Raw genomic sequence first — 24,152 nt, 5'->3', positions numbered from 1 at the left:
TTGATTATAATATTACTAATAACTATTGAGAGTTTTAATAGATTATTAGAATCATGAATGTTATTAGTATGTTTCTGTATTATTAAAAGGTTCAATTATATACGATGACTTTAAACATGGCTCAGCTTTTAAAAGGCTTTAATTATAATTATTAGAACGGGAAATTTACATGGTCCATCAGTAGAAAGCACCTCTCCAATTAATTAGCTAATTAACTAGGGTAATTAACTAACTAACTAGAGGTGCCAGCCCTCGGTTTCTTTTTCCTTTCTTGGGTGGAGTTGGCTGGCATGGGAGCCCAAAACGGTTCAAAGAATATTATATACCACCTCTAGTTCTAAGACTCTGTTTATAATTTACAAATAAGATTTTATAATTAAGACCGGAAGTAGTATGCCGGTATTTTACAACACGGTAAATGATGCGCGGGTAAAAAGTAGAAGAAAGAAAATGAAATTATATAATGTATATATAATATGACGCATATATATATGTGGCATTAATAATGTAATTTACATATATAGTTTGTAATTATAGTATATGGGTTGTTATGAGGGGGGGAGTTGACATAGGGAAAGAGAATGGGGGTTAGGTTGATGGAAATGCGGGCGAGGGGGTAGCTAGAGAGCTCAAGTTGTGGACTTTGGTGTTGAAGTTGAAGGGTTCAATCTCCTTTGTTTACTTGTATGTGCTTCCACTAGAGATGGCAAGAAACCGCCACATTTCCCTAATGGGATTTAACCAGTCTTCTCAACCTCTCCTCGTTTGCCGCCACTTGTCTTCTCCCCCTCTCTCTCTTTTAAATACCAGTAATAATTAATCTCACCTTTGACTATACGCTTTGTCGAATATTAGTGCGTCTTCCTGCCTTTTTCATTCTTTTATCAGCTTCTATCGTCGCTTTACTCTAATTCAGTACTAGTTGCAATGAGCTTAGTTTTCCACTAACCCATTTCGTATAATCACTATCCTTATAAAATTCATACACAATTGCGCGCGCGCGCGCACGATTTTTTTTAAAGAAAATATATCATCTGATCTTTCTCCACGTATTTCATTGACGTTGTGCGTAATCTCTTATCATCTTAGAAAGTGTTTCGATTAGTATTTTCAAAAATATTTTTTCACAAATCGAAACAAATTCTTTCATATATTTATTTTGCACATCGAAAAATATTTTTAAAACCATGTTTTGATTCTATCCAAACATCCCTTTGCTCAAATATTACTCATCGACTCACCTAATATATATGTAATGTATGGCCTCATCCAGTCAGTGTAAATTAATATCCATAATTTGATTAACAAATGAAAGTGACAAGCATGACGTATAATAGGTGGCAACTTCCAGTGTTACATTATTATGATATCCGCCTTAGTAGGTAACACTACAGCCTGAACTACCCCTCCCCCCAAAAAAAACAACAGAAATAAGTTTTTCCTCCCTTATCTTCAAGAATCAAACGTAATGGTTTGCCTTATAAAAAAAAAATTAATTGGAATGCGACGCGATCACTGAAGACAGGACCGTAGCAGTTTACAAACACACCACAGGTCTACTTATTTATTTTTTTATGCGCATATATTATTATTTGCTGATGTGGCTTTCCTTATTTACTTTGTATATGCACAGGAGATCGAGTTAAATTTCTTCGCGTGCACATGTAAGCAAGGAGAATATACTACCTCCTGTGTTTAATGTATAAGTGTTAGATGCCTAATTTGAAAAAATTTAAAAAAAAATTAGTTTGCTTATTTATAACAAATGTATGTTGGCTTCTCTGAACTATCTTATTTAATTATACATATTGAAACCATACTTTGGCTAGAATATCTTATAATTAATGGGAATATTTTAAGAAAAATGTGAGACAAAATAGATTGAGATCTTATATTTATAACCAAATTAAATTCTCAACTAATGCTTGTATTAAGTGCAGGAGGTAGTAATATAGATCACAGAGAGAAGCCAATCTTGGATTGTGTTGAGTGGGTGAAGACACGTGATGTGTGTGGTTAAGTGGCCGGAGAAAGATTTATGCCACGATGCGCATTGGTGAGAGAAATCTGAGCCGTAAATTTTCCCCCACAATTGAATGTGGAGAGATCATTTGATTAATTTGCATTGTTCGCTAGTCGCTTGATCTCCGTCTTTATATATACACAAACTACTTTCGTTTGGTATTTAATATAAGAGTTAATTTGATATCTAATTTGTCTTACATATAAGATTTTAATTCATTTTGTCTTTCGTGTTTATCTTCTTGTAGTAATTGCACACGTTAAATATTTCATCAAATGATAATGCTAACCAATACGTATAATTAGTAAGAATATTTTAAGAAAGACAACAGTACAGTACGCCTATCTATTACAAATTACTGATTTAACTAATTTTTTTAATATGCTAAAATTAATCAACTAGTTTTTTATATCAGTGACCGGATATAGTATATTGGAAGGGGAGCTTTATTTTTTCATCAAGCAAAGATTCCTAGCTAATTGTTGGCAAAAAAAAAAAAAAAATTTCCTACCTAATCACCGTTCCTATATTGTCGGCCGTTATACGTCCTCCCTTTGAGAGAGATAATAAATGGCATTTCCATGGATGCTTCAGATTTATCTGCTTCAGAGAAATGCTCGCTAAAAAACGATGCCATTTTTCAAATACAAAGCCTAGGCATAATTTCTGAATACTTATATATACACACCCCAATAAAATCATCCAAGCCAATTAATTGATTAATAGTCGACAAGTCCTTATATATATATGTGTGTATCCATGAATATATTCCTAATCGTACTAGTAGGAAAATAATGGGAAAAAAAAATGAGTATAAAGACAAGAAGTAAATCTCTCATACAAACCGGAAGCCACAGATCCTTATCCTGTTAATTCACTGACGTGGCTTGACTCGGGCCTAGACTGTAGTTATATAGTAAGAATGGATCTCATGAGTTTTTATAATGGACTTAATTTTAAGAAAACAAAATCTTAATTAAAAAAAAAAATCACGTGTAAGTAGCCAGAACGCAAGTAGCGGGCGGCGCTTGTTTAATTAAATCCGCCAAAATGTTATCGTCATGTTATTAGAAAAATGTGTTTTAATATTGTTTTACAACGCCCTACTCTTGTGTTTGCTTCTTTTTTTTTTTGGACACAAAATGAGAGCGAGATTTAGTTTATAAATAATTTAGCAGTTGACTTTGGAAGATTCTAAAATTGATTTTTTTTTTGGGTGCTCAATACATTATAGCTGTCCTGGAGGGAGGAATTCAACAGCGTGGTTACGATTTTTATTATTAAGTATAATTTTCAAGAATCAACGTACGATCTTGGGCATTCGTTCAATATATAAGATCATCATACTAAATTGTTGTCTTCCTGTAGCTGTATATTCTTCGTTTGAGTCGTCAGCACATTTTTTTTAAAAAAATATTAATTAATCTGACTTTTCTATTTTTTACGGATTTTTTTTAACTTTGACATTTCGTTAATTATTTCTTAAATTGACAATTTTTTTCATTTTATGTTTTATATATTTAAAAAATAATTGTCCAAATCAAAACATTTAAGTCATTTAAATTTAATCAGTAATTAATAAATCGATGAACAGGAGAAAGCAGAAGTCTACAAAGATAGAGAAGCCAGATCGGAAAATCACCCGGGCCGCACCATGAAATTAAAGTAATTAATTAAGTGTTTGAGTTGCAATTTTGCTACCCGTAAATTGAAAGTCATAATTTTTGGGGAATCTGCTGGAAACTAGTGGTAATCAACCTGAACTCATAGAAATTCAGCGGAGAATCAACTTGAACAGGCTGGATAGTAGATACACACACACATACACATACTGACATATATTGGCCAAAACAGGATATATTGTGTGTTATAGGATGTAACGTGAGCCTGGGGGTTTGGAAAAACAAAAAAGCAAAAACAAACGCAAACCTGGGGGGAGGGGATTTGTGAAAGCTGGTCAATTTTCAAAAGCAGCCGGCAATGGTTTGAAGATATTCTATTTATAAGACAAAACGAGAAGATTTTTTTATTCTATTTATAAATTATTTTATTAAATTTTAATGTGAATATATTATTTTGTCCTTCATTTATTATAAAAAAGTATATATAAATATCAGTAAAATTAAAAAAATGTTATATTTTAATAGAGAGTTAATATATTTTAAGTTTTTTTTATTTATATGAAATATATTGAAAGTATTTTTTATAAATAGAACAAAAAGAGTAATAAAGAAGAGACTTGATGTGTGAAGTGGCAATATGATTTAAAAATTTTGTAATAAATTAAGGCAGTTGCAGTTCATTACAACGCCAAGACCTGGAATCTTTCTATAGGTTTGTATAATTCAGAAATTGACTCGGTCTCATCCACGGATTGTCCGCAGGGTTCAAGGCTTTGAGACATTATATATTATCTGGAATTCTTGACAATTTCAAACAGGATTAAGGAACAAATTTACTCATAGTGTTTTCACTTATGAGTACATTCGAAACAATTTTTGAGTTTAAACTTTTATAATGATGCTAACCGTTTAACAGTAATGAGCAACGTTGTCATGATTTTAAATTTTCATGGCAAATTTATACCCAAACAAAACTTTCGGATGCTTTAAGAGTGAAAATTTTTGAAACCTCGTATATATTAATGAATTTGCCTGTGTTTATACTTGTATATCAATAAAAATTGCAATTTCAAATTTTCTCTTTGCTTTCCCTTTTCTTTTCTGGTATTTTTTTTTCGGTGGGGAAAATCTTGGGCTCTTCTTTATCTCAAGAGGCAAGAGCTGATACCAAACTTATTAATTAGTTCAACAAACTAATTAATATGAAGGCCTCACAAATTTCAACTGCTGATGATTAATTGCTTCGCCTAATTTCTTTTCCTTTTTCTCACCCACGCCTGTGCGTTTGTGTGTGAACTGCTGTAAAATCGCGTCCTCACCTAACCATCCAAGCCTTACGCGCAGCAAATAGGAACAAATCACAACCCAGATAAAAAATAATACGAGTAACCACATTTTTTGTCAATAAGAAAATAATTACTGTAGTTAAAAGTCTCCTTTAGTTTTTCTCATTTTAATGCCAATCGAATGAAGTACATAAAAACAACTTTTTAAGGAGACGAGCGATTCTAGAATTCGGGGTCACGGAAAGCCATGGTAGAAAGACCTACTCCTCTGGTTCTATCTACAGGATATTTTAAATATGTTTTATATAGTTTAAGAAAAAGTTTGAATTGTGTTAACTCTTTTTTAAAATATAATAATTTTTTAAGTTTACTCATATTTTATATATGTATTTTTTAAAAATATAAATATCTATATAATAATATAAATAAATGACAAAATAGTATATTAGCGTTAAAAATTAAATAAAATAATTTATAAATAGGACTAGAAAATATTTTCTTTTGACCTTATAAATATGACAAGAAGAGTATGTTACAACATTAATTACATGTGTTTACAGAGTGCAGACATATTATTCATTATATATAATATACGAGTTGGCCTTTTTAAATTTTTTTTTTTTACCAGCATGGCCTTTTTAAATTAAGCAAAAATTTTCATTTGATTGGAATTTGGAAGTTGTCATTTGCATTTCCCATACCATAGAGAAAGCACGAATAAATCATAGGGATTTTGTATATACACTCTATAAAGTTAGATACTTCTAATTTGTGTGACGAGTCGAATTGTATATTTATGTAAATCAATTGGATGGGTCAAATAAATAAAAAAACACAGTAGGGCCCGCTTTAGAAGAATAGACTTGGACTGTGTCGTTTTCCGTAAAATCGGACTTGCCATTTTATTTAATATATTCTTTTCCCGCCCTGAATTCAGATTTGACTGGATAAAATTTTGTCCTCCACCAATCACACGTATCCACAACAGCTGAATTTTTAAGGGTAAAATCTCCTAAATGCCCTCCTAACCACATTCCAATGTAGTAATATAAAAGTATCCAAGGATCGCGTTTGACCGAGGCAAAATTGCAAATTTAAGAAAACTTCATTGTTTTTATTTTGATTATTTAGTTAACAACCACTTATATATAAAAGATCTGGAGGGAATATATTTATATATATATATGATCCTTTTTCTGAAAAAGAAAACCGAAATATTATCCAGTTTATCTCTCTTTTTTCACTCCTAAATTAAAACAAACACAATTTTGAAGGTGAGAATCGATGCAAGTGACACACATTGCCTGAATTTGGGAGGAGATTCTTCAGAAGGTCAAGGACAATACGAAGATCAACTTGATTGCCGTCATCCAAGACTTGGCAGCTCCAACATTAATTTTATTTGTTGACAAAAACAGGCTTCTTCTTCTTCTTCAAACTTCCCCAAAATTTCATCCGTCATTAAGTTGTATTAGCAGTCATCATGCACATCTATACACACTGAAACTATGAATAAGTGACGATATCATTTGTTGGAAGCAAGCAATCAACACTATTTTTTATATGAACTAGTTAGCCTTATTACGTTGTATTTTGAATTTTATCCATTGAAATGATTGTTTTAGTGAAAAATTTATATGATTTTCAACATTATATTTCTCTTTCTTCTAAAACACAGCAATTCAGAAGACGACCTGAGCGATAAGGTTTCAATTGCAAATTGTTTACACAATATAGAAGCTGACATGAGTTCTATTCCTTTCCCATGCATATATAGTGGGATCAAATTGACTATATTACAAGCCAATTTTCATATATATATATATATATATATAGTCATCCCATTCTTTACACTTAATTCTAAAATTGAAACTGCGTGTTGAATATTTCATTTTTGGGATGACCTTGAGATATAATTTATATTTACTCATTTAATTAATTCTTTTGTGCTTGAAACTTGATATCTAAAATGAGAGGCTGTAAACCGTCGATCTTCGTTTATTGTTTGATTTCCAAATATGCGTAGCCGGTAGCCCGCAGGACATGAGAAATATTTGCTGCCCACACCTTTTCACATATATTTCTGCTTGTGTGTGCGCTAGCGCGTCTACATATATATATATATATATATATATATATATATGATGAACACAATTGGATTATACTCATCTGATCCTTAATATAAGATCTTTATACATACTAGTATAAGGGTTTTACATTTAGGACCGGAGGAGTATATATTATTCCATCACACAAACATGTTTGATTATTGACAAATGTTGTTTTGGTTAGAAGAATAGAGAAATGGACCAGGTCGTTAATTCTGTTTTGGGGGGGGGGCGCGGAGGGGGAATTCAAATTGAGTTTAATTAATTAGATGATGATCCTGGTTGGAACATGTCGTGTTCCTGCATGCAGGATGTCTCATATATATTCCATCTTCTAGAAACTAATCTCTTTAACTTCTTAAATTACGTCGTCAATAATAACCGTGCTATTTTCAAAACCTCAAGTAATTTGCACTTCCGTGACCTAATTGAGCAGTAGTTTTGATTTTTCCATTATGAATCGCATATCCGGGAGCTTCTTTGTAAGTATAAGATTTCCACCCCTTTTGTATGAGCTCTTCCTTTAGATTTATATTCATAACAATATTTAATTATGTATGCACAATAATATTGTTAAATTATGTTTGACTTTAGTATACATTTCTTTTAGATTTATATCAAATTTCATTTTAATTATACAAAGCACGCTTAAATTTAAAGAGGTTGGATTAAAAATATATCTTATAAACTGATGAGAACAATATATAGAAATGAAAAAAAAAAAAAAAGGAAGGATCAAGGCAAAATTTCCTTTTGTTGCTATATCTAATTTTTTTCTCGATACAATGCTGTGTCTGGTTTTTTAATTATAAGTGTTGTCAGAAATTTTTGGCTATTTAAAATCCTAAAATTTTTTCACATGTTCCTAGTTAACTAGCTAGGCATACGGACATAAGAATACTGCGACCAGCTAATTAATTGATTGATTAATTAATCATTTTCTATACACACATGTTCCTTAAAATTTAATTTTTTGGTATAACTCAGAGTATCGGTCATTAAGTCATTTTTAACAGATTAATTAATAAACCATGTGTTGCCCATATCTTAATAAGATCAATAACACAGTGTTTCGAAAAGAAATCGTATATATTTACGTGACCAGAGCAGGCTCTAGGAAGTTGGATCGGGATTATGAGGATTAGCTTCCTTGATGTATATCGATATATATTGAGGGCTATAACAGAAATTTACGAGAGGAACACTATAATTCTGTTGATACAATATTTATTTATAATAATTCTGTGAAAGGCGTGACGGTGGTTTAATCACGAAAGTAGTATGCTTTATTTTACTTTGTCTTGAGCTTTTTATCCTTCTTTAAGGAGAAATTACCATGTAAATATCATTTCCTTTCCGTGCCTGGTTTCTCTATTCTTTTATTTTTCATATGTTTCTATGTACCAGCTCAGATCCTTAATTTAACAGCTAATTTGATATTTAATCTAATCCTAAATATAATATTCTAATTCATTTTGTCTCTCATATTTATTTATTTTTTTCAAGTAATCCTTGTAGTAGTTATACATATTATAAATTCTATCAAATGGTAGTTTTAGCTAATACACATGATAAGTAAGCGTATTCTAGAAAAGACAATACTTATTTATTATAAATAACCAACTCAACTAATTTTCTTAATCTCTATAAATTATTCAATTAAGTCTTATACTCCCTCCGTTCCTTATTATAAGAGACGAATAACCGAATTACGTTGATAAAAAAAACAGTTAAAATTAGTTAAGAACAATTAATATGTAAAAAGTATAATTTTTTTTCCAAAAATACCCTCATTAATAAGGAGAGAGAATATGAGAGAGAACAATGGTAATTTATTAAAAGAAAGAGAAGTGGAAAGGAGAGAGAGTGTGAGTTGGAGACAATAAATATGAGTAAAATAGGAAATCAACACAAAAAAGTAGAGACAACTTTTAAGTGTCTCTTATATATAAGAACATGCCATAAGCACTAAATGTCTCTTATAATAAGGAACGGAGGGAGTATTAAAAACCAGTATATTGATATGGTAATCACTCTAGTGTTGAATTAAAGTTTATAGATGCTTGAGGGATACGTTGTTGGCATGCAGATGAATGATGGAGAAATCAAAATCATTATACTACCTCCTGTCTTTAATATAAGATCTTGTTTGACTTATATTTTAGTTCTAAATATAAGATCTCAATTCAATTTGTCTCTTGTATTTTTTTTTTCAAGATTGTCCTTCTAATAATAGTAGTTATAGCCAATAAACTTGATCAGCAAGGATATTTAAAAAAAATAGTTATTTATTACAAACAATTAACTTAAATTATTTTTTTAAATTTATCTAAATTAGTCAAACCGGAGGTAGTATGTAACAACCACCAAAATAAAAAGAATTTGCAAGCATGTGAAGACAAAGAACAAAAGTGTGAGGAGACTGACGATGGACACTGCAAAGCCAGATTCATGGGCCAGGGGAAGATTCTATCTGTTTTGCTTTTCTTCTTTTAAGAAAAGATGATGAAGAAAACCACCCAAAAAAATGAAGAGCTATAGTATATATTGTGTGAACTGAAAATATCCTACAGAGATATCACACTGTATTAATATTTTAATTTATTCTCATACAATTTTTTTATAATGAAATATAAGTAACTTTATTATAACGACAGATTAATTATTTATATCTCACGAACCACGTGATGAAAAATTTACTGTAATTCTCAAAACCTCGGGGTGTAAAGTCAAGAGATAAGGTTGGAGTTTGAGGAAGTCGTGTTTTCAATTTTATATTTATAATATTGGAAATTTGCAACTAACACAAGTGGCCACCTACTCATATAAATATACATACATATATATATATATATATGTATGTATAAGTAAGAACTATGAAGTGCGGCTATTAAAATATGAAGTCTTCAAATGTTGACTGGGGAAAAGCTTTGGACGCAACAAACGTCACAGTGATTGAGTTGGGACGTTAAACCAAAGTACGTACATACATAACAAAAAAGGGGTCATCCAGCTCCAGGGACAGCTCAGCCATACACGGACCCATTTGATTCGATTTGGGATGTTTCTGAATACAGCATAATTGCCGACGTAAAGCAATGAGTCGGGCACAGCATCTTATTCAAGTGTGGCGGTCACACTTCAATTTATTTGACTAACCATGAACTGCAAACTCCACAACCCATCTTCTCTCGTGCAGCAAGATTTAGAAGGTATTTAGATAAAAATAAAATTTTTAAAAATAATTTAATAATATAAAATAAGTATGTGAAAAAAATTTTTGTCTCGATTCACATAAAGAATAAACCTTTTAAAAACATCTTCTGGCATTCCAAACACCCATTTGGTTGCAGATTCATTTTTTTGGCAGTGAATAGCAATATCTAAATAGGTTGGTGGATGCACGATTGTATGTATGTCGTTGATTGATGTCAGCATGAGGCTTGAGAATAATATTTTAAGAAAAATTAAGAAGATCTCGTCGGATGCTGCTCAGGTAGAAGATAGAGGCTAGCTATAGCTAATTCCACTAAATTCACCTCATAGAACGCAGTTGGTGAATGAATAGCTGAGTTAACACGACACGCAATGAAAGAATGAAACAAATTTGTTGGTCCACTTTTGCTATTCTCTGGTAATTCCAATGCTTCTGACTCTGACAGCCCTAAAACTGCCATCAGAATCATCAGCACCACTGGCCCATGGGAAGCTGGCTTCTCTCTGCTACTCCCTTTCCTCTGCTGCTCTCCTCTGCCCAAAACTAGGTCGTTTTGGGTGGAAAATCAGGAGGGTTGAATTTTTTTTCCCAAGAAAAAAAAATCCAGTATCCTTATCTTCAACTATTTTTTAAGAGCACTTTCAGGCAAAAAAAAAAACTATTTTTTAAGAGCACTAAGAGCCCCCGGTATCTTAAAATAACTTTAGATACTCTCAATATCTTAATATATTTCCAGGAGTACTTACCAGTATCATAAAATAATTTTTTAAATAATACAATGTTTTATAATATCTTTTAATGCGTCTAACACCATCAATTGTTTTTGAAATAGCACTTGGCAACCTACATCTAGGACATTTGTTTTTTAGAAACATTCAATATACTTAATTTTTGATATACTTAAATTAAAATATTTTTTTAAGAACATCCACCCGATATTTTAAAATGATTTTTAGTATATTCTGTAATTTAAAATATTTTTTTAATGACAATCAACATCTTAAAATAATTTTTAATACATTTAACGCCATAAATTGTTTTTGGAAAATTAAGAAAAATATATCAAAATGGGTAGAGGAGGGCAGCAGAAGGAAGGGAGCAGCGGAGAGAAGCCAGCTTCGTGCCACGGAATAGTTCAGCTTCGGTCGAGTGATCCTTATTTCCCCCTTGCAAATAATGACATTTCAGTTACGCATCTCATGACTTTCAGCAACAAAACCCCACCTCCTTCGTACCCAACTATTCAAGGACTGGAGCTGCCCCAATTTGTCTTGCTTCAATGCACAAAAACTAGCCAAGAAAAGAGTTCCATTCAGACATACACACTTTCATACCACAGCTCTGATATGATTCAAATTCCGAATGTCGATGCTCGACAGGCGAGGAAAATATCCCAAAGAAGTGAATTAAAGCTTGGGACGGGACCCACATATCGTAATTTCACAACAAAGTCGGCGTCTTCATTCTTCAGTCGAACTCAACCAAACAAAAACAAACAAACAAACCATATATACACCTTTTTCCTCAACAGAGGGAGTCTTCATTTACAGTGCCCTGGGTAAAACAAGGAAACAAAAGGAAAGGAAAGGGGAGCCGCTCAAGTCTCATCCATTTTCATAAACTTCAACCTTCCATCTCAGCATCTTCATCCTCATCAATTTCCTCAATCTTCATCTTCTTGACTGCCTGAGCAGCATCATTCTTAGATGCGTTTGGGATCTGGATCAAGACATCTGACTTTTGTCCAGTAGCTTCATTAACCATTCCTCCGTTCTTCTCCACACGATATGTTAACGAGTTGCCTTTAGGCCCAGCATCTATATAGACCGTCGAGTTCTCATCAATCTCTTCCCTTAAAAGCATCCTTGAGAGCTCTGTCACCACCTTCCTCTCAAGCCATCTCCTGATTGGTCTAGCACCATAAACCTGCAAATAATGAACATCCACTTCAGTATGGACGCCTTTTAGGATCATATAGCAAATTAGTATTGATTTTGATGTAATAATACTAACCGGGTCATAGCTCTCTGCCAGGATAAAGTCCAATGCTGCGTCAGTCACTGCCATAGCAACTCCCCTCTCAGCAAGACGTACCGCCACATCCTTCATTTGTAACCTCGCAACCTTCCTCAGTTGCTCATGTGAAAGAGGATCAAATACTACAATTTCATCCAGCCGGTTCAACAGCTCTGGCCTAAAATGCCTTCTCACCTGTACAAGGAAAGTAGTTCAGTAACCACGGCCACAGAAAGAAAACAATGTCTTTTACCATACACATACACATGAAATTCTACGTTGTGACTCTTGAGAAAGAAAAAATCTGCGATAAACCACCTCTCGCATAACTCGATCCCGAGCTGCTTGCATCGTACACTTTCCTGAGAGCCCGGACAGGAGATGCTCTGCTCCAAGGTTCGAAGTCATGATGATGACGGTATTCCTGAAGTCCACTGTGCGACCCTGGCCATCAGTTAACCTCCCATCGTCCAAGACCTGAAGTAGAGTATTAAACACAGATGTGTGCGCTTTTTCCACTTCATCAAAGAGGACCACACTGTAAGGCCTTCGCCTGACAGCTTCCGTGAGTTGCCCTCCCTCCTCATGGCCAACATACCCAGGCGGTGCACCGATTAACCGAGAGACCGAGTGTTGCTCCATGTACTCGGACATGTCAATTCTTACCAGCTGATTTTCATCATCAAAAAGTTGCTCAGCAAGAGCCTTCGCAAGCTCAGTCTTACCAACCCCAGTTGGCCCTAAGAACAGGAATGAGCCAGTAGGTTGTTGAGGTCTTCCGAGCCCAGCCCTTGACCTCAACACTGCCTCTGCCACCGCACTTACTGCTTGATCTTGTCCCACCACTCTCTGGTGCAATCTATCAGCAAGTCCTATTAACCTTTCTTTCTCATTCTGGCCAAGCCTCGTCACTGGTATGCCAGTCCAGCGACTCACAACCTCAGCTATTTGATCTGGTCCAACAGCTTCTGTCAACATCAAATTTTCACCAGCGCTTCCTTCTAATTGTTGTATTGCGGATTCCACCTCCTGAATTGCCCCATATCGCAGGTCCGCAGCTCTGGCTAGATCATATCGCCTCTCAGCCTCTTGTAAGGCAAACAACAGCTCCTCTCGTTTCTGCTTGAGCCTGCGAAGCTCATCAATCCTTTCCTTCTCTTTTCTGTACTTCATCATCAAAGGTTGAAGTTTATCTCTTAAATCGTCAAGCTCTTTCCGCACCTAAACATGACAAGAACGTTTAGAAACGATAAAATAAATAAAATAAGAGCCTGTAATTCAAAACATTAAAATATTTCACAATGCAAAAGACAACATTACATACTTCTACGAGACGGGCTTTGCTAGCTTTGTCTTTCTCTTTCTCAAGTGCGTGGAGTTCCACTTCTAGCTGCATTCTCTTCCTTTCAAGGTTATCAATTTCCTCAGGCTGACTATCAAGTTGAACTCTCACATTAGCACATGCCTCGTCCACTAAGTCAATTGCTTTGTCAGGAAGATGACGCCCTGTAAAACCATGTATGCCATCATTTAAGTATACATCCATGCGTGAAATATATGCTATTAAAGGGACCGATTTCTAACGCTGGAAATTTAAATACAAGAACAAAAACCCCAGACACGATGCATACCTGTGATATAGCGGCTAGACAACTGAGCTGCAACAACCAAAGCACGATCCTGAATCCGAACACCATGATGACCTTCGTAACGCTCTTTCAGCCCACGAAGGATGCTAATGGTGTCTGCGACACTGGGTTCGGCCACATAAACCTGTTGGAATCTTCTTTCAAATGCGGCATCCTTCTCCACATATTTCCTGTATTCCTCTAGCGTGGTAGCGCCAATGCATCGGAGCTGACCTCGAGCAAGCATAGGCTTGAAGAGATTGGCAGCATCCATTGAGCCCTCAGTACGACCTGCGCCAAGGACTAGATGGATCTCATCAATGAAGAGAATAACTTTCCCCTCGGCTTCCTCCACTTCCTTTAGAACTGCCTTCAATCGCTCTTCAAATTCTCCCCTGTATTTTGCACCCGCCACCAGAGCACCCATGTCCAATGCAATAAGCCTCACATCAGCGAGATTACTAGGAACATCCCCTCTAACTATCCTCTGTGCCAAACCTTCAACCACAGCTGTTTTCCCCACTCCTGGCTCTCCTATGAGAACCGGGTTGTTCTTCGTCCTTCTTGATAAAATCCTCACCACCCTTCGGATTTCCTCATCACGACCAATAACAGGGTCAAGTTTACCTGCTTGCTCAACGAGGTCCCGCCCATACGTCTTCAATGCTTGTAAATTTGTATCCCCAGAAGCACTTTCAACCTTTTTCCCTTCCTTACCACGAAGCTTATCTACCTCAGATTTCACTCTTGCTGTAGCAACCCCTGCTTCCTTCAGCAAGTCACCAATCTGGGAATCTTCAAGAAGACCCAGAATCAATTGGTCAACAGCCAAATGAGTGTCTCCACGGGACTTCTGTGCTGCTTGTGCCCTCCGAATTACTTTAATCAGGGTAGTACTAGCAGGTATCTCATCCGGAGGGGGAGACTGAGAAGGTAATTTCTTCAATGCTTGATTGAAGACTCTCTCCGCAGCGCGAGCAGCTTCTTCCCCGGCGGCACCAGAAATTGATTGGGGGAAAATGCCAGCGGGATCAGAAATCAAAGCAACTGCGAGATGAAGGGGCGTGAATTGTGCATGGCCAGCGCTCATTGCCAGCTCATGTGCCCCGGCAAGAGCCTCATTGGTCTTGTGAGTAAACTTATCAGGATTCATTTGTATATTAGAACCTAACAAAAGAAACAAGAATTCAGAAACCTATTTGATGATGATAAAAATACAACTAAGGAAAAATGGCACAGATAGCATGACACACATTAAGGACACAAAGTATCATCACAACCCAACGACACCCGTTAATTAATCATCGAACGTCACAGTAGCTATCTCACTGACCACAAAAGCATTCAGAAAGCATAAGGTTATAAAGGATATTAACATACCAGTAAGGAGGAGATGAAAACTTTCAGAACAATTGCGGAAGTACAAGCCGAAAAACGTAGAGTTGCAAGGAAACACTACAGAGATATTAAACGAGCAAGCTTTAACGCCTTGATCGGATGAACCAAGAAGAAACACAGAAAATATGTACACTGCCCTTCGGGAGATTTGGTTTAGAGAGTAGCTGAAGACGTTTCGGAACTTCTGTTAGCGGTGAGGAAAGGAGGAGGACGTTTATTTGTTGATGTGAGAGAGGCATCTGGAAGGCTCGCGGACGTTCGCGACTGAGCGAAGAACCTCCTAGAAAAGTCGTTCCCCAATTTAGGTGCGCCTGTTTAAATTCGAGCTGTTCGGTGATGGGCGAAGAATCGAATGGGCTGTACTGGACTTCCCCAGAATGTACGAACAGGCCCATAATCCGCTTTCAGAGTCTAAAGCCCAAGTCTATTAATATTTAGGGGGTATTTAGATATCAAATCATAATTTTAAAAGTGCTTTTATGGTATACAAAGTAAATATGTAAAGAAATTTATTTCGATTTATAAAAAAATACTTCTAAAAAATACTTTTTGGGTTATTCAAACACCCCCTTAGTGGTCAGCACCGACTTGAGGGCATCACCCAACTTTCAATATGAATTATAACCTATAAATTATAATATAATTTAAAATGTAACACGATTTTACTACCCTAGTTGTAACTTTATAAGTTTTTAATGGTGAATCTTAACCCGCATAGTACTTAAATATTGATTGATGATTGGTGATAAATTGTTTCATGGATTCTGGTGGCCATGGATTTTTTCCTTTCAAATCTTCTTACACACGTTGTTCACTTTTTTCAACTATTGTCTCTTAAACTATTAAAATATGAAATAATTAAAAAAATATTAACACTTCAATAAACAAAACTTAGAATTGAGCATACTTTTTAGTTAAAAACTTTAAAAAAAACTTATAAAGTGGTTGAATAGTGTGAATTTTGCAATTTTATTTACCTTTTTTCTTCCTTTCAAATGCACTAAAACATCGACCGAAACATCATGCAAGGATAAGTCTATCTTATATAATCTTTCTCAAATAAAAGAAAACGAGGGTAATATATTTTCAGTCTCGTTTTGGATCCATAAAAAGTGAGTTTTTAAAATTATAATTTGAACATCGAAAAGTATAAGAAAAGTTACAATTTGATGCGTGAATTGTATGATGAAATTACATGTAAGCAAAGCTAATAGGAATTCAAATGTTTTTTTTTTTTTTGGACTCAAGAATTCAAATGTGTCTTTGGGGACATCCGATAGAAGGAACAATATGAATTGAACCAAACACAAAAATCCAAAAAATTGGAAGATTTAGCGATCACTTTTCAATTTAAAAGGAGTAGATTGTGAACAACCATAAAATAAATTGAAAAAGGTGCGTTTTTAATTTTTAAATTAAAGAGTAAATTGTAAATAGGGCTTGAAAATGCAACGATGCTTATCCAATACTACCCATAATTTACATCGACTTTTTTCTTCATTTAACAACAGTTAAAAATTCATGCAAACAATGAAGAAAAAATAAATTGACTGAAGATTGCAATTGATTCGAGTGCAAAAAATGAAAATTATCACAGGAAATGAAAATAAGAGTGATAATGAACATAATCAGTAATTACAAAGATGATAATTCATGGGCAGTTATAAGCTTTTGTGAGTGATCCAAAGATACTCTGCTACGTCTCAAGCTTCTATATTCATGCTAAAGGTGCTTGGAGGTGACGAGCAATTTCCATTTCTATTATATGTAAAGGTAAATAACTAAATTCAAATGCGCGAAGGGAACAGAAAGCGGAGAAAGATGAGCCATCTTGGCTTCTGCTGCATTGGATAATCTGCTAGCCGCCTTCTAACCACATTGCTCAACAATCCCAATCGCAATGAACCCGGGAAAGGCACAAGGCGGACGGCTTCCCTGGAACATAACATCCATTACCATTGGCACTCAACCAGTCTAATGTCAGATAAAACCAACATCGACAACCAATATGGTGGCAAGGTACAGTCAGATAGCATTTTAAACTAGGACAAAATTTAATCATCAACAATAAAATGCAAAACAAAAAACGGGGGAAAAAAAAAGGTGCATTCCTCATCATCTCCAAACAAAACATTTAGGCGTCATTGTGCTGGCCGCTACCGCGGCCTCCCCTCATAGGAATGACAAAGTGATTACACTCGGGTCTCATAATAAGGTTAAGGTACACTCACATGAAGGCAATGCGGCTTGAAGAAATTCATTCCTCATCACTATCATAAACAACTGCCATTCGCCTGTGGGCATGGTTTGTTGCTTTTCTTGGAGGAGATTCCTCATCTGACTCAAAACCCTTCCTTTTCTTGCTGCCTCGGATCTCCTTATTCTTCTGCTTTGGTTCCTGCCAAAATTCTCAAGATTAATCCAGAAAGCAGTCCAAAAATTTCTGAGAATTTTGGACTTCCCAAGCAGCATTTCGAGATTTTTTTTCCCCCTTTGGTTAATACGCCCAACACCTATTATTGGCATTTAACAGTTGCCACAGCCTACACACTTCATATCCCATCAGCAAAAATAAAAATAATTTTGCCGAAGCCAATAACTTATATGCCAACGTAGACAACAAATGAGAAGAAAATACTACCAAAGGGCAAAAGAAGTTGCATATAAACCATAATATTCGATCTAGAAGACCAAAGCTCTACAATACAAGTAATCAAATACAGAAGCCAGTCCGTACCTACTTATTCATTGATAAGTCCAGCAAATCTTAAAGCAAACTAAATTATTTGAGAATAATAATACCTCCTCTTCCTCTGATGCGTCATTAACTTGTGCTTCTTCATAACGTTCTTCTTCATCTTCTTCTTCCTCATCCTCATACTCTGGTTCAGTATCCTCGGCACTTTTTCGTGGCAGAGGTCGATCATCTTCCTCGCCATCAGTTTCATACTCAGATTCCTCTCTCTCATCATCTGAGAACTCTATCGGACGCCGGGATGACTTAACAGGTGGGAAAGATGACCTTCGAGGGATATCCTTGTGTGCCTGTGACTATGATCACAGGAAAAGGGAAAAAGCCTTCATTAAGTGATAGAAGGAAGATGACCAGCAAAATTCCAACTATCAGCATACAGAGTGATGGTACCTTCTTAGCATTCATAATTCGCTTCTCTGCTTGCGCTTCGACATCAAAATCATCCTCAAAGCGGCGACGAGCACGATGAGAATTATAATAATCTGTTTCATCATCCTGACAAAAGAAAAGTGAATGATTAATCAAATTGGCATAGTATAAAATATTAGATGGGTAATGGGCATAGAAAACACTCTGGCAAATGCGCATGCAAATGAAGGCTACAATGACTGAGCAGGAAATAATATTTTGAGAGCAAACCTCATCCAAAGCATCCTCCAAAAACCCAGGAGAAAGTTGGCGCCTCCTTTCTACAGGGGGAGCATATTTCCGGCTCACCTTCTCTCTTTTACGGTTGAGAAGTACATTGGCTCTGATGTTTTGACTTTCTGCCTGCAAAATCCACAAGGAGATTAGTACAAGTAACAGCAAAAGCATGAAACTACTATCCAATAAATTATACCTTTTCTTTTTCCTCCTTCTCCCTCTCAGGATCAATGTCAGTAATGCAATTTTTAACCTTATAAACTTTTTTATGTCTTGAATCCACAAGGGCAGTCAGCAACCTATGAGAATTTGAAGACAAGGAAGACGGCATAAATCTCATTTTCCTTAATAGCCTTCCTTGTGATTGGAGGATCCCCTGCACACATTGTATAGCGTTGGGCACATGGTTCTCTAGACAATAACCAGCAAGAAAGTCATATATAGCATATCACAACTCACCTTCCCATGTCTAAGAAAAAGATGCGCTTGATCATGCTGTGCATCTTGCACAGATATGTCAAGAACTTCATTCCCTATTAATAACTGCAAGCTGCCATCAGACCACCTCACAAAACGAGCATTGCTTTCACACTACATCAGCATAAAACCAATGATAATTCATCTTGGTCATGAATGACATATTTTATCAAAGAGCAAGGGTGCTACAGTTCAAATGAAATAGTTATGGTATTAAAAGCAGAACAGATGAAAAATTAATAAAACATTAACCACATGCATCCATTATGCCCACATACATCAATGGAGCTTATTTATACATCCACTTTAAGAAAACTGCCACAAAGTTGATGGCGTGACCAGTACATAGAAAACACTCATTAAGTGAGTCATACATATTTAAGTCCTGATACACTGGACTGCAGGGTACTATGTGCAGACACAACCATGAGGCAATTTTATTCAGAATCAACCCTGTCAGAGCATGGCCACCCAGTTGAGCCTCACAGAAGCTTTAAACCACCTATTCCATTAAGACTTATCATTTAGCATCTTTTGATCCTTTACCATTTTAAATTACAGCTTCGCCAACTAAACTTGGATACAATATACCTTCTCAATCACACCTGGTCCCAATCAACGGGAAATTAAGCAAGGGAGAAAAACAGAAAATAAATCACTGACCAATGTGATGTTCAAATTTCGTCCTCCAAATTCCAATTATTCCTTAACATCTCAACTTGTCAAATTCAGAAAATTCATTATTCGTCCATTTCAGCAAAACCATTTGTTACCAAGCACGCAGAGGTTTGAGTCATATGTCAAAAGAACCTGTGAACTTTACATCCTCCAGAGAAATTCTACCTCAACAGCTAAGATCAATTTCAGTATCAAGCTTGTTATTTCAGATAACTCTTTACCACATAAAAAGGACAATTATAAAGCACAAAATAGGAGAACAAAGAAAGTATATAAAAGTGAAAAACAGCTTATATACAAGATCATCTGTCTTCTATCCATGGGCATGAAATGAAAACTGTATGGAAAACTAACTACAATGATATATTGCTACATACAGTCGTTGTGCCATCAGGATTTCTCACAGTCCTCCAGCGCACAATGTTGTTCTCCAACCGTATGCGTTTCTTGGCTCCAGATTCATCAGTAACAAATGTATCCTCTTCAACATATGTTTTAGGATCAAATGGTTTTGGGTCAACACCCATAATATTAGATACTTTGATCATATTCATCTGGAAAAAAAAAGTGTCAAAACTCAACATATACTGTCACTGTAATGCAAATCATCTTATAAACGTCATTTCAACATGTAGATTAAGCACCTATATAGTGAAACAGCAATAATTTATTAAGCATGGCCTTGATATCAAAATGTAAGATTGCATTAGCATTTCATCAAACAGGTCAGTAAAGTGATAATCAAGCAAAGCCCTAAAAAAATACATTATGCGATGGTCAAAATTCCTACATTCACCCAAGCTTCTTTATATATAATCTTCTAAATCATAAAGATGTAACATAAGCAATATCAGACGTCTAGTTACATGTCTTGTCCATCCCCCTTGTGCCCTTGAGATATAAAAGAATCATCAATAGACATAATGGCATACCTTTTCTGGAAAAGCTGGAGGGGGTCGAAGTGGAACCTCTAGCTCCAATGGGGGCCCAAGTGGTTTCTCTTTAAGTTTCATCTCAATGTTATCCTCCTCTGACTCATAATGAGCTTCTTCGTCAGCAATTATGTCCTCTGGTCTTAAGCTCTTTCCATAACTGCCTTCCTCCTCCTCCAAAGGAGATCTCTAAACCAGGAAAATGATTAGTCTTATTATCTTATACTTCAATTCTAGGTACTTGATGAAAAAATAGACAAATCTTAATATTGAACTCTATCACTCACATTTGAATCATGCTCAATGTCATGCCGAACTGCATATTCTGCCTCCTCCTCATCATCATCAAAATCACCAAACACATCACGAATTTCAGGGGCAGAATGCAACATGCGAGCCCGATCCTTGTCATCTCTGGGTGATCCACTGCCAAAGGATATTTTCTTATTCACTACATATGACAATAACTCATGCACAAAGCCAGGAAATATTGAGTCATCAACCATGGTCTCAGTTCTATTCCAGCATCTATTTTAAGGCATGATTTAACACGCAGAGCCATTCCAAACAGATTTAGAACGAAACATAAATAGCCAGAGAAACTCAGACATTAGGTTCAATTAAAACATGCACTGAACAATCTACAAAAAAAAAAAAAAAAGTTACTCATCTGGTCCTTAATAGAAAACCTAATTACTGAATTAATTTTGATCGTAAATACAAGGTCTATTTCTCATATTTACCAATTTTCCCTATATTACTCCTGTCGATACTCCCTCAATCATAATCAAGTAGGAGGGGAAGGGAGGATATTAAAAAAGATGGTTATGATGTTTTAGGAAAAAAATTTCATATTTTTTATAATTTAACTAACTTACCTAACTTTCTTAATCTAATCAAATTAGTTAAATAAGTCTTATAGTAAGAACAGAAGGAGTACTATATTATGGGCCTATTTGGAATGGCTTTTAAATAGTTTTTTAATTGTGATTTACAGAATATAAGATAAGTATCTGAGAGGAGCTTTGTCTCAACTTATGTGAAACATGTCTATAAGTGCTTATAATCATGATGCGAAACGGTCTATATAATATATATGTATAGAACCTGTTAAAGATACCTTGGACTTCTAGCTTCGTCGACTTCCTCGTCGTCATTTTCAGGATAATGGTGCTCTTCTGACCTCTCAGATCCACTCTCAATCACATCCCTACGCTTGCTAGTCACAACTCTCTGATTGTAGTCATCTTTTGCATCGCTATCAGAATCTCTTGCTTCACTTTCTTCTCTCTGATCAACAATATCTACCTCTTGGGAACTTTGCTCCCTCTCACCTTCACTTTCGCCGGGATCTGGATCCCCATCAGGCACATCACCCTCACTTTCTATTTCCACCTCCCCATGACCCTCACCTTCAACTTCCCCTTCCCCTTCAACCTCAGGCTCTATCCCTCCCTCCCCTTCATCCTGAAGAAAAACAGAATGATTTTCAATTCAGCTTTAGTAACCTTGCGTAAAGATTTTATGCTACACATAAGAGATGAGACAGAAAGCAGTCCACTTAAAATGTATATACTCATAAGGTAAGAACATCTTTCCATTCCCACAGTTCCAAGAACAAGTAAACAGATTCCCATAAAAATTAAAGTCTGTCCCGTTTTCTACGATAATGCGCAGTGCTGCAGTGAATGTCGTGTTTCAGTTTACAAATAATACGGGTCTGGATACAGAATGAATTTGCAGCACGCCAGACCGATGCTCATATTTGGGGAAGAAACAGGAAACCTAGCTTCAGACAATGAAATTGCACGCTCTAACAGTAAACGAAAGAGAGAATTTGGGGGTAAGAAACAAGAAATCGTATCTTACAGAAGCGTAAGTGGGTTGGGGATTCGATTCATGTTCGGAATCAAGCTCTTCTTCCTCTTCTGATTGATCGCCGAAGAGGTTCTGCATCATCTGGTGTCGCTTTTCTTCTCCCATCTCTGTTTGGTGCCAGCCTCTCGTCCTTCCTCCTCTCTCAGGGCTGATCAATAGCAGTATAAAACAAGGCTCGGTGATTTTCTTCCGCGGAGACGATTAAACGGCCACTCGTCGCTTTGATCCCTGGAGGGTGTTTACCACGACGGTTTGCGAAAGTGATTGGGGGTTGCGTAATTTTTATTGTTTTTTTGGGGGAACCGATAAAATTTTCTTAGCCAACTTCTAGCCGAGCACTCTGGGATAATCGTCGCCCTCAAGGTTTTGATTCTTGAAAGTTGAAACCTGAGATAAATTTGTGCCTGAGCCTTTCTTTTTTTTTTTTAATCAAGGAATTTTGGCCTGATTAAATTTACAGGGGAATAATCCCAATTTATAATCGAGGCTTTCATCTTTAAGCTTCCTTAGTTTAAACATTACTGTCTCTCTTATTTGTAATATAAAAATTAGTTAACTAATTTGAGTAAAATTTATTAAGTTAATTATTTATAATAAATAAGTATTATTTTTTTTAAAATACTCTTACTAATAATGTGTATTAGCTAAAATTATCGTTTGATATAACTTTTAACTTGTACAACTACTATAAGTACTATTTTGAAAATAATAGATAAGTATGAGAGATAAAGTGGATTGGAATTTTATATTTAGGATCAAATTGAAAATAAAACCAACTCTTATATTAAGAATCAAATGCAATATTATTAGTAATATCAAATACTACCTCTGGTCCTTAATATAAGACCTCTTTTGACTTTTATTTTGGTTCTAAATATAAGATCATAATTTATTTTGTCTTTTGTATTTGTCCATTTTTTTTAAGGTAATCCTTATAATAATAATAGCTCAGGCCAATACACTTGATTAGTAAGGATATTTTAAGAAAGACAACACATATTTATTACAAATAAATAACTTAACTAGTTTCGTTAATCGATTGAAATTAGTCAACTAATTCTTGTATTAAGGACTATGGGTAGGATCAAGTTATCAATATATCAGTTTTTTTGACCGAAAATAATAATATCTATTTGGGTCAACAAAAATTATCAATATAAAATATAATTTAAATAGTATTATTAGTAATATAAAATATAAGATTATCGATATACTACCTCCGGTCTTTAATATATGTCCTTGTTTGACTTTTATTTTGGTCCTAAATATGAGACCCCAATCCACTTTGTCTTTTATATTTATAAATTTTTTTTCAAAGTAATCCTTCTAACAATGATAATTTCAGATAACAAACTTGATTAGCAGTGATATTTTAGGAAAAACAACACATATTCATTACAAATAACTAACTTAACTAAGTTTCTTAATCTCTTTATATTAGTTAACTGGATCTTATAATTAGGACCGGAGGTAGTATCAGTTTTTTGAC

General features: G+C 35.1%; 2 protein-coding genes across 3 annotated transcripts; both read right to left on the bottom strand.

Moving 5' to 3' along the window:
- Window positions 1–11,582: 11,582 nt before the first annotated feature.
- LOC114753433 (chaperone protein ClpB1) lies at window positions 11,583–15,539 on the bottom strand. The gene is made up of 6 exons (XM_028942125.1): window positions 15,281–15,539; window positions 13,904–15,067; window positions 13,597–13,778; window positions 12,591–13,493; window positions 12,270–12,467; window positions 11,583–12,182 (listed from the first exon to the last, which is right to left on the bottom strand). Exons 2-6 carry the CDS (start codon window positions 15,051–15,053, stop codon window positions 11,880–11,882), a joined length of 2,736 nt encoding a protein of 911 aa, XP_028797958.1. The 5' UTR covers window positions 15,054–15,067; window positions 15,281–15,539; the 3' UTR covers window positions 11,583–11,879.
- A 1,305-nt stretch (window positions 15,540–16,844) lies between these two features.
- On the bottom strand, window positions 16,845–22,898 carry LOC114753434 (protein LEO1 homolog). Of its 2 annotated transcripts, none has more exons than XM_028942127.1 (12): window positions 22,655–22,898; window positions 21,916–22,252; window positions 21,073–21,215; window positions 20,786–20,974; window positions 20,231–20,407; window positions 19,158–19,289; window positions 18,895–19,074; window positions 18,693–18,824; window positions 18,444–18,548; window positions 18,101–18,349; window positions 17,530–17,696; window positions 16,845–17,233 (listed from the first exon to the last, which is right to left on the bottom strand). In XM_028942127.1, exons 1-11 carry the CDS (start codon window positions 22,766–22,768, stop codon window positions 17,556–17,558), a joined length of 1,899 nt encoding a protein of 632 aa, XP_028797960.1. In that variant the 5' UTR covers window positions 22,769–22,898; the 3' UTR covers window positions 16,845–17,233; window positions 17,530–17,555. The 2 variants fall into 2 exon arrangements, with proteins under 2 accessions (XP_028797960.1, XP_028797959.1); XM_028942126.1 differs by having other exon boundaries at window positions 21,073–21,211; window positions 21,906–22,252; window positions 22,655–22,897.
- Between the last annotated feature and the right edge of the window lie 1,254 nt (window positions 22,899–24,152).

The sequence above is a fragment of the Neltuma alba genome, unplaced genomic scaffold, assembly GCF_004799145.2.
Source record: "Neltuma alba isolate B1F8T4 unplaced genomic scaffold, ASM479914v2 tig00007926_pilon, whole genome shotgun sequence".
In the NCBI taxonomy this organism is placed as follows: domain Eukaryota; kingdom Viridiplantae; phylum Streptophyta; class Magnoliopsida; order Fabales; family Fabaceae; genus Neltuma; species Neltuma alba.
This window is presented reverse-complemented; position numbering and strand designations above follow the sequence as displayed.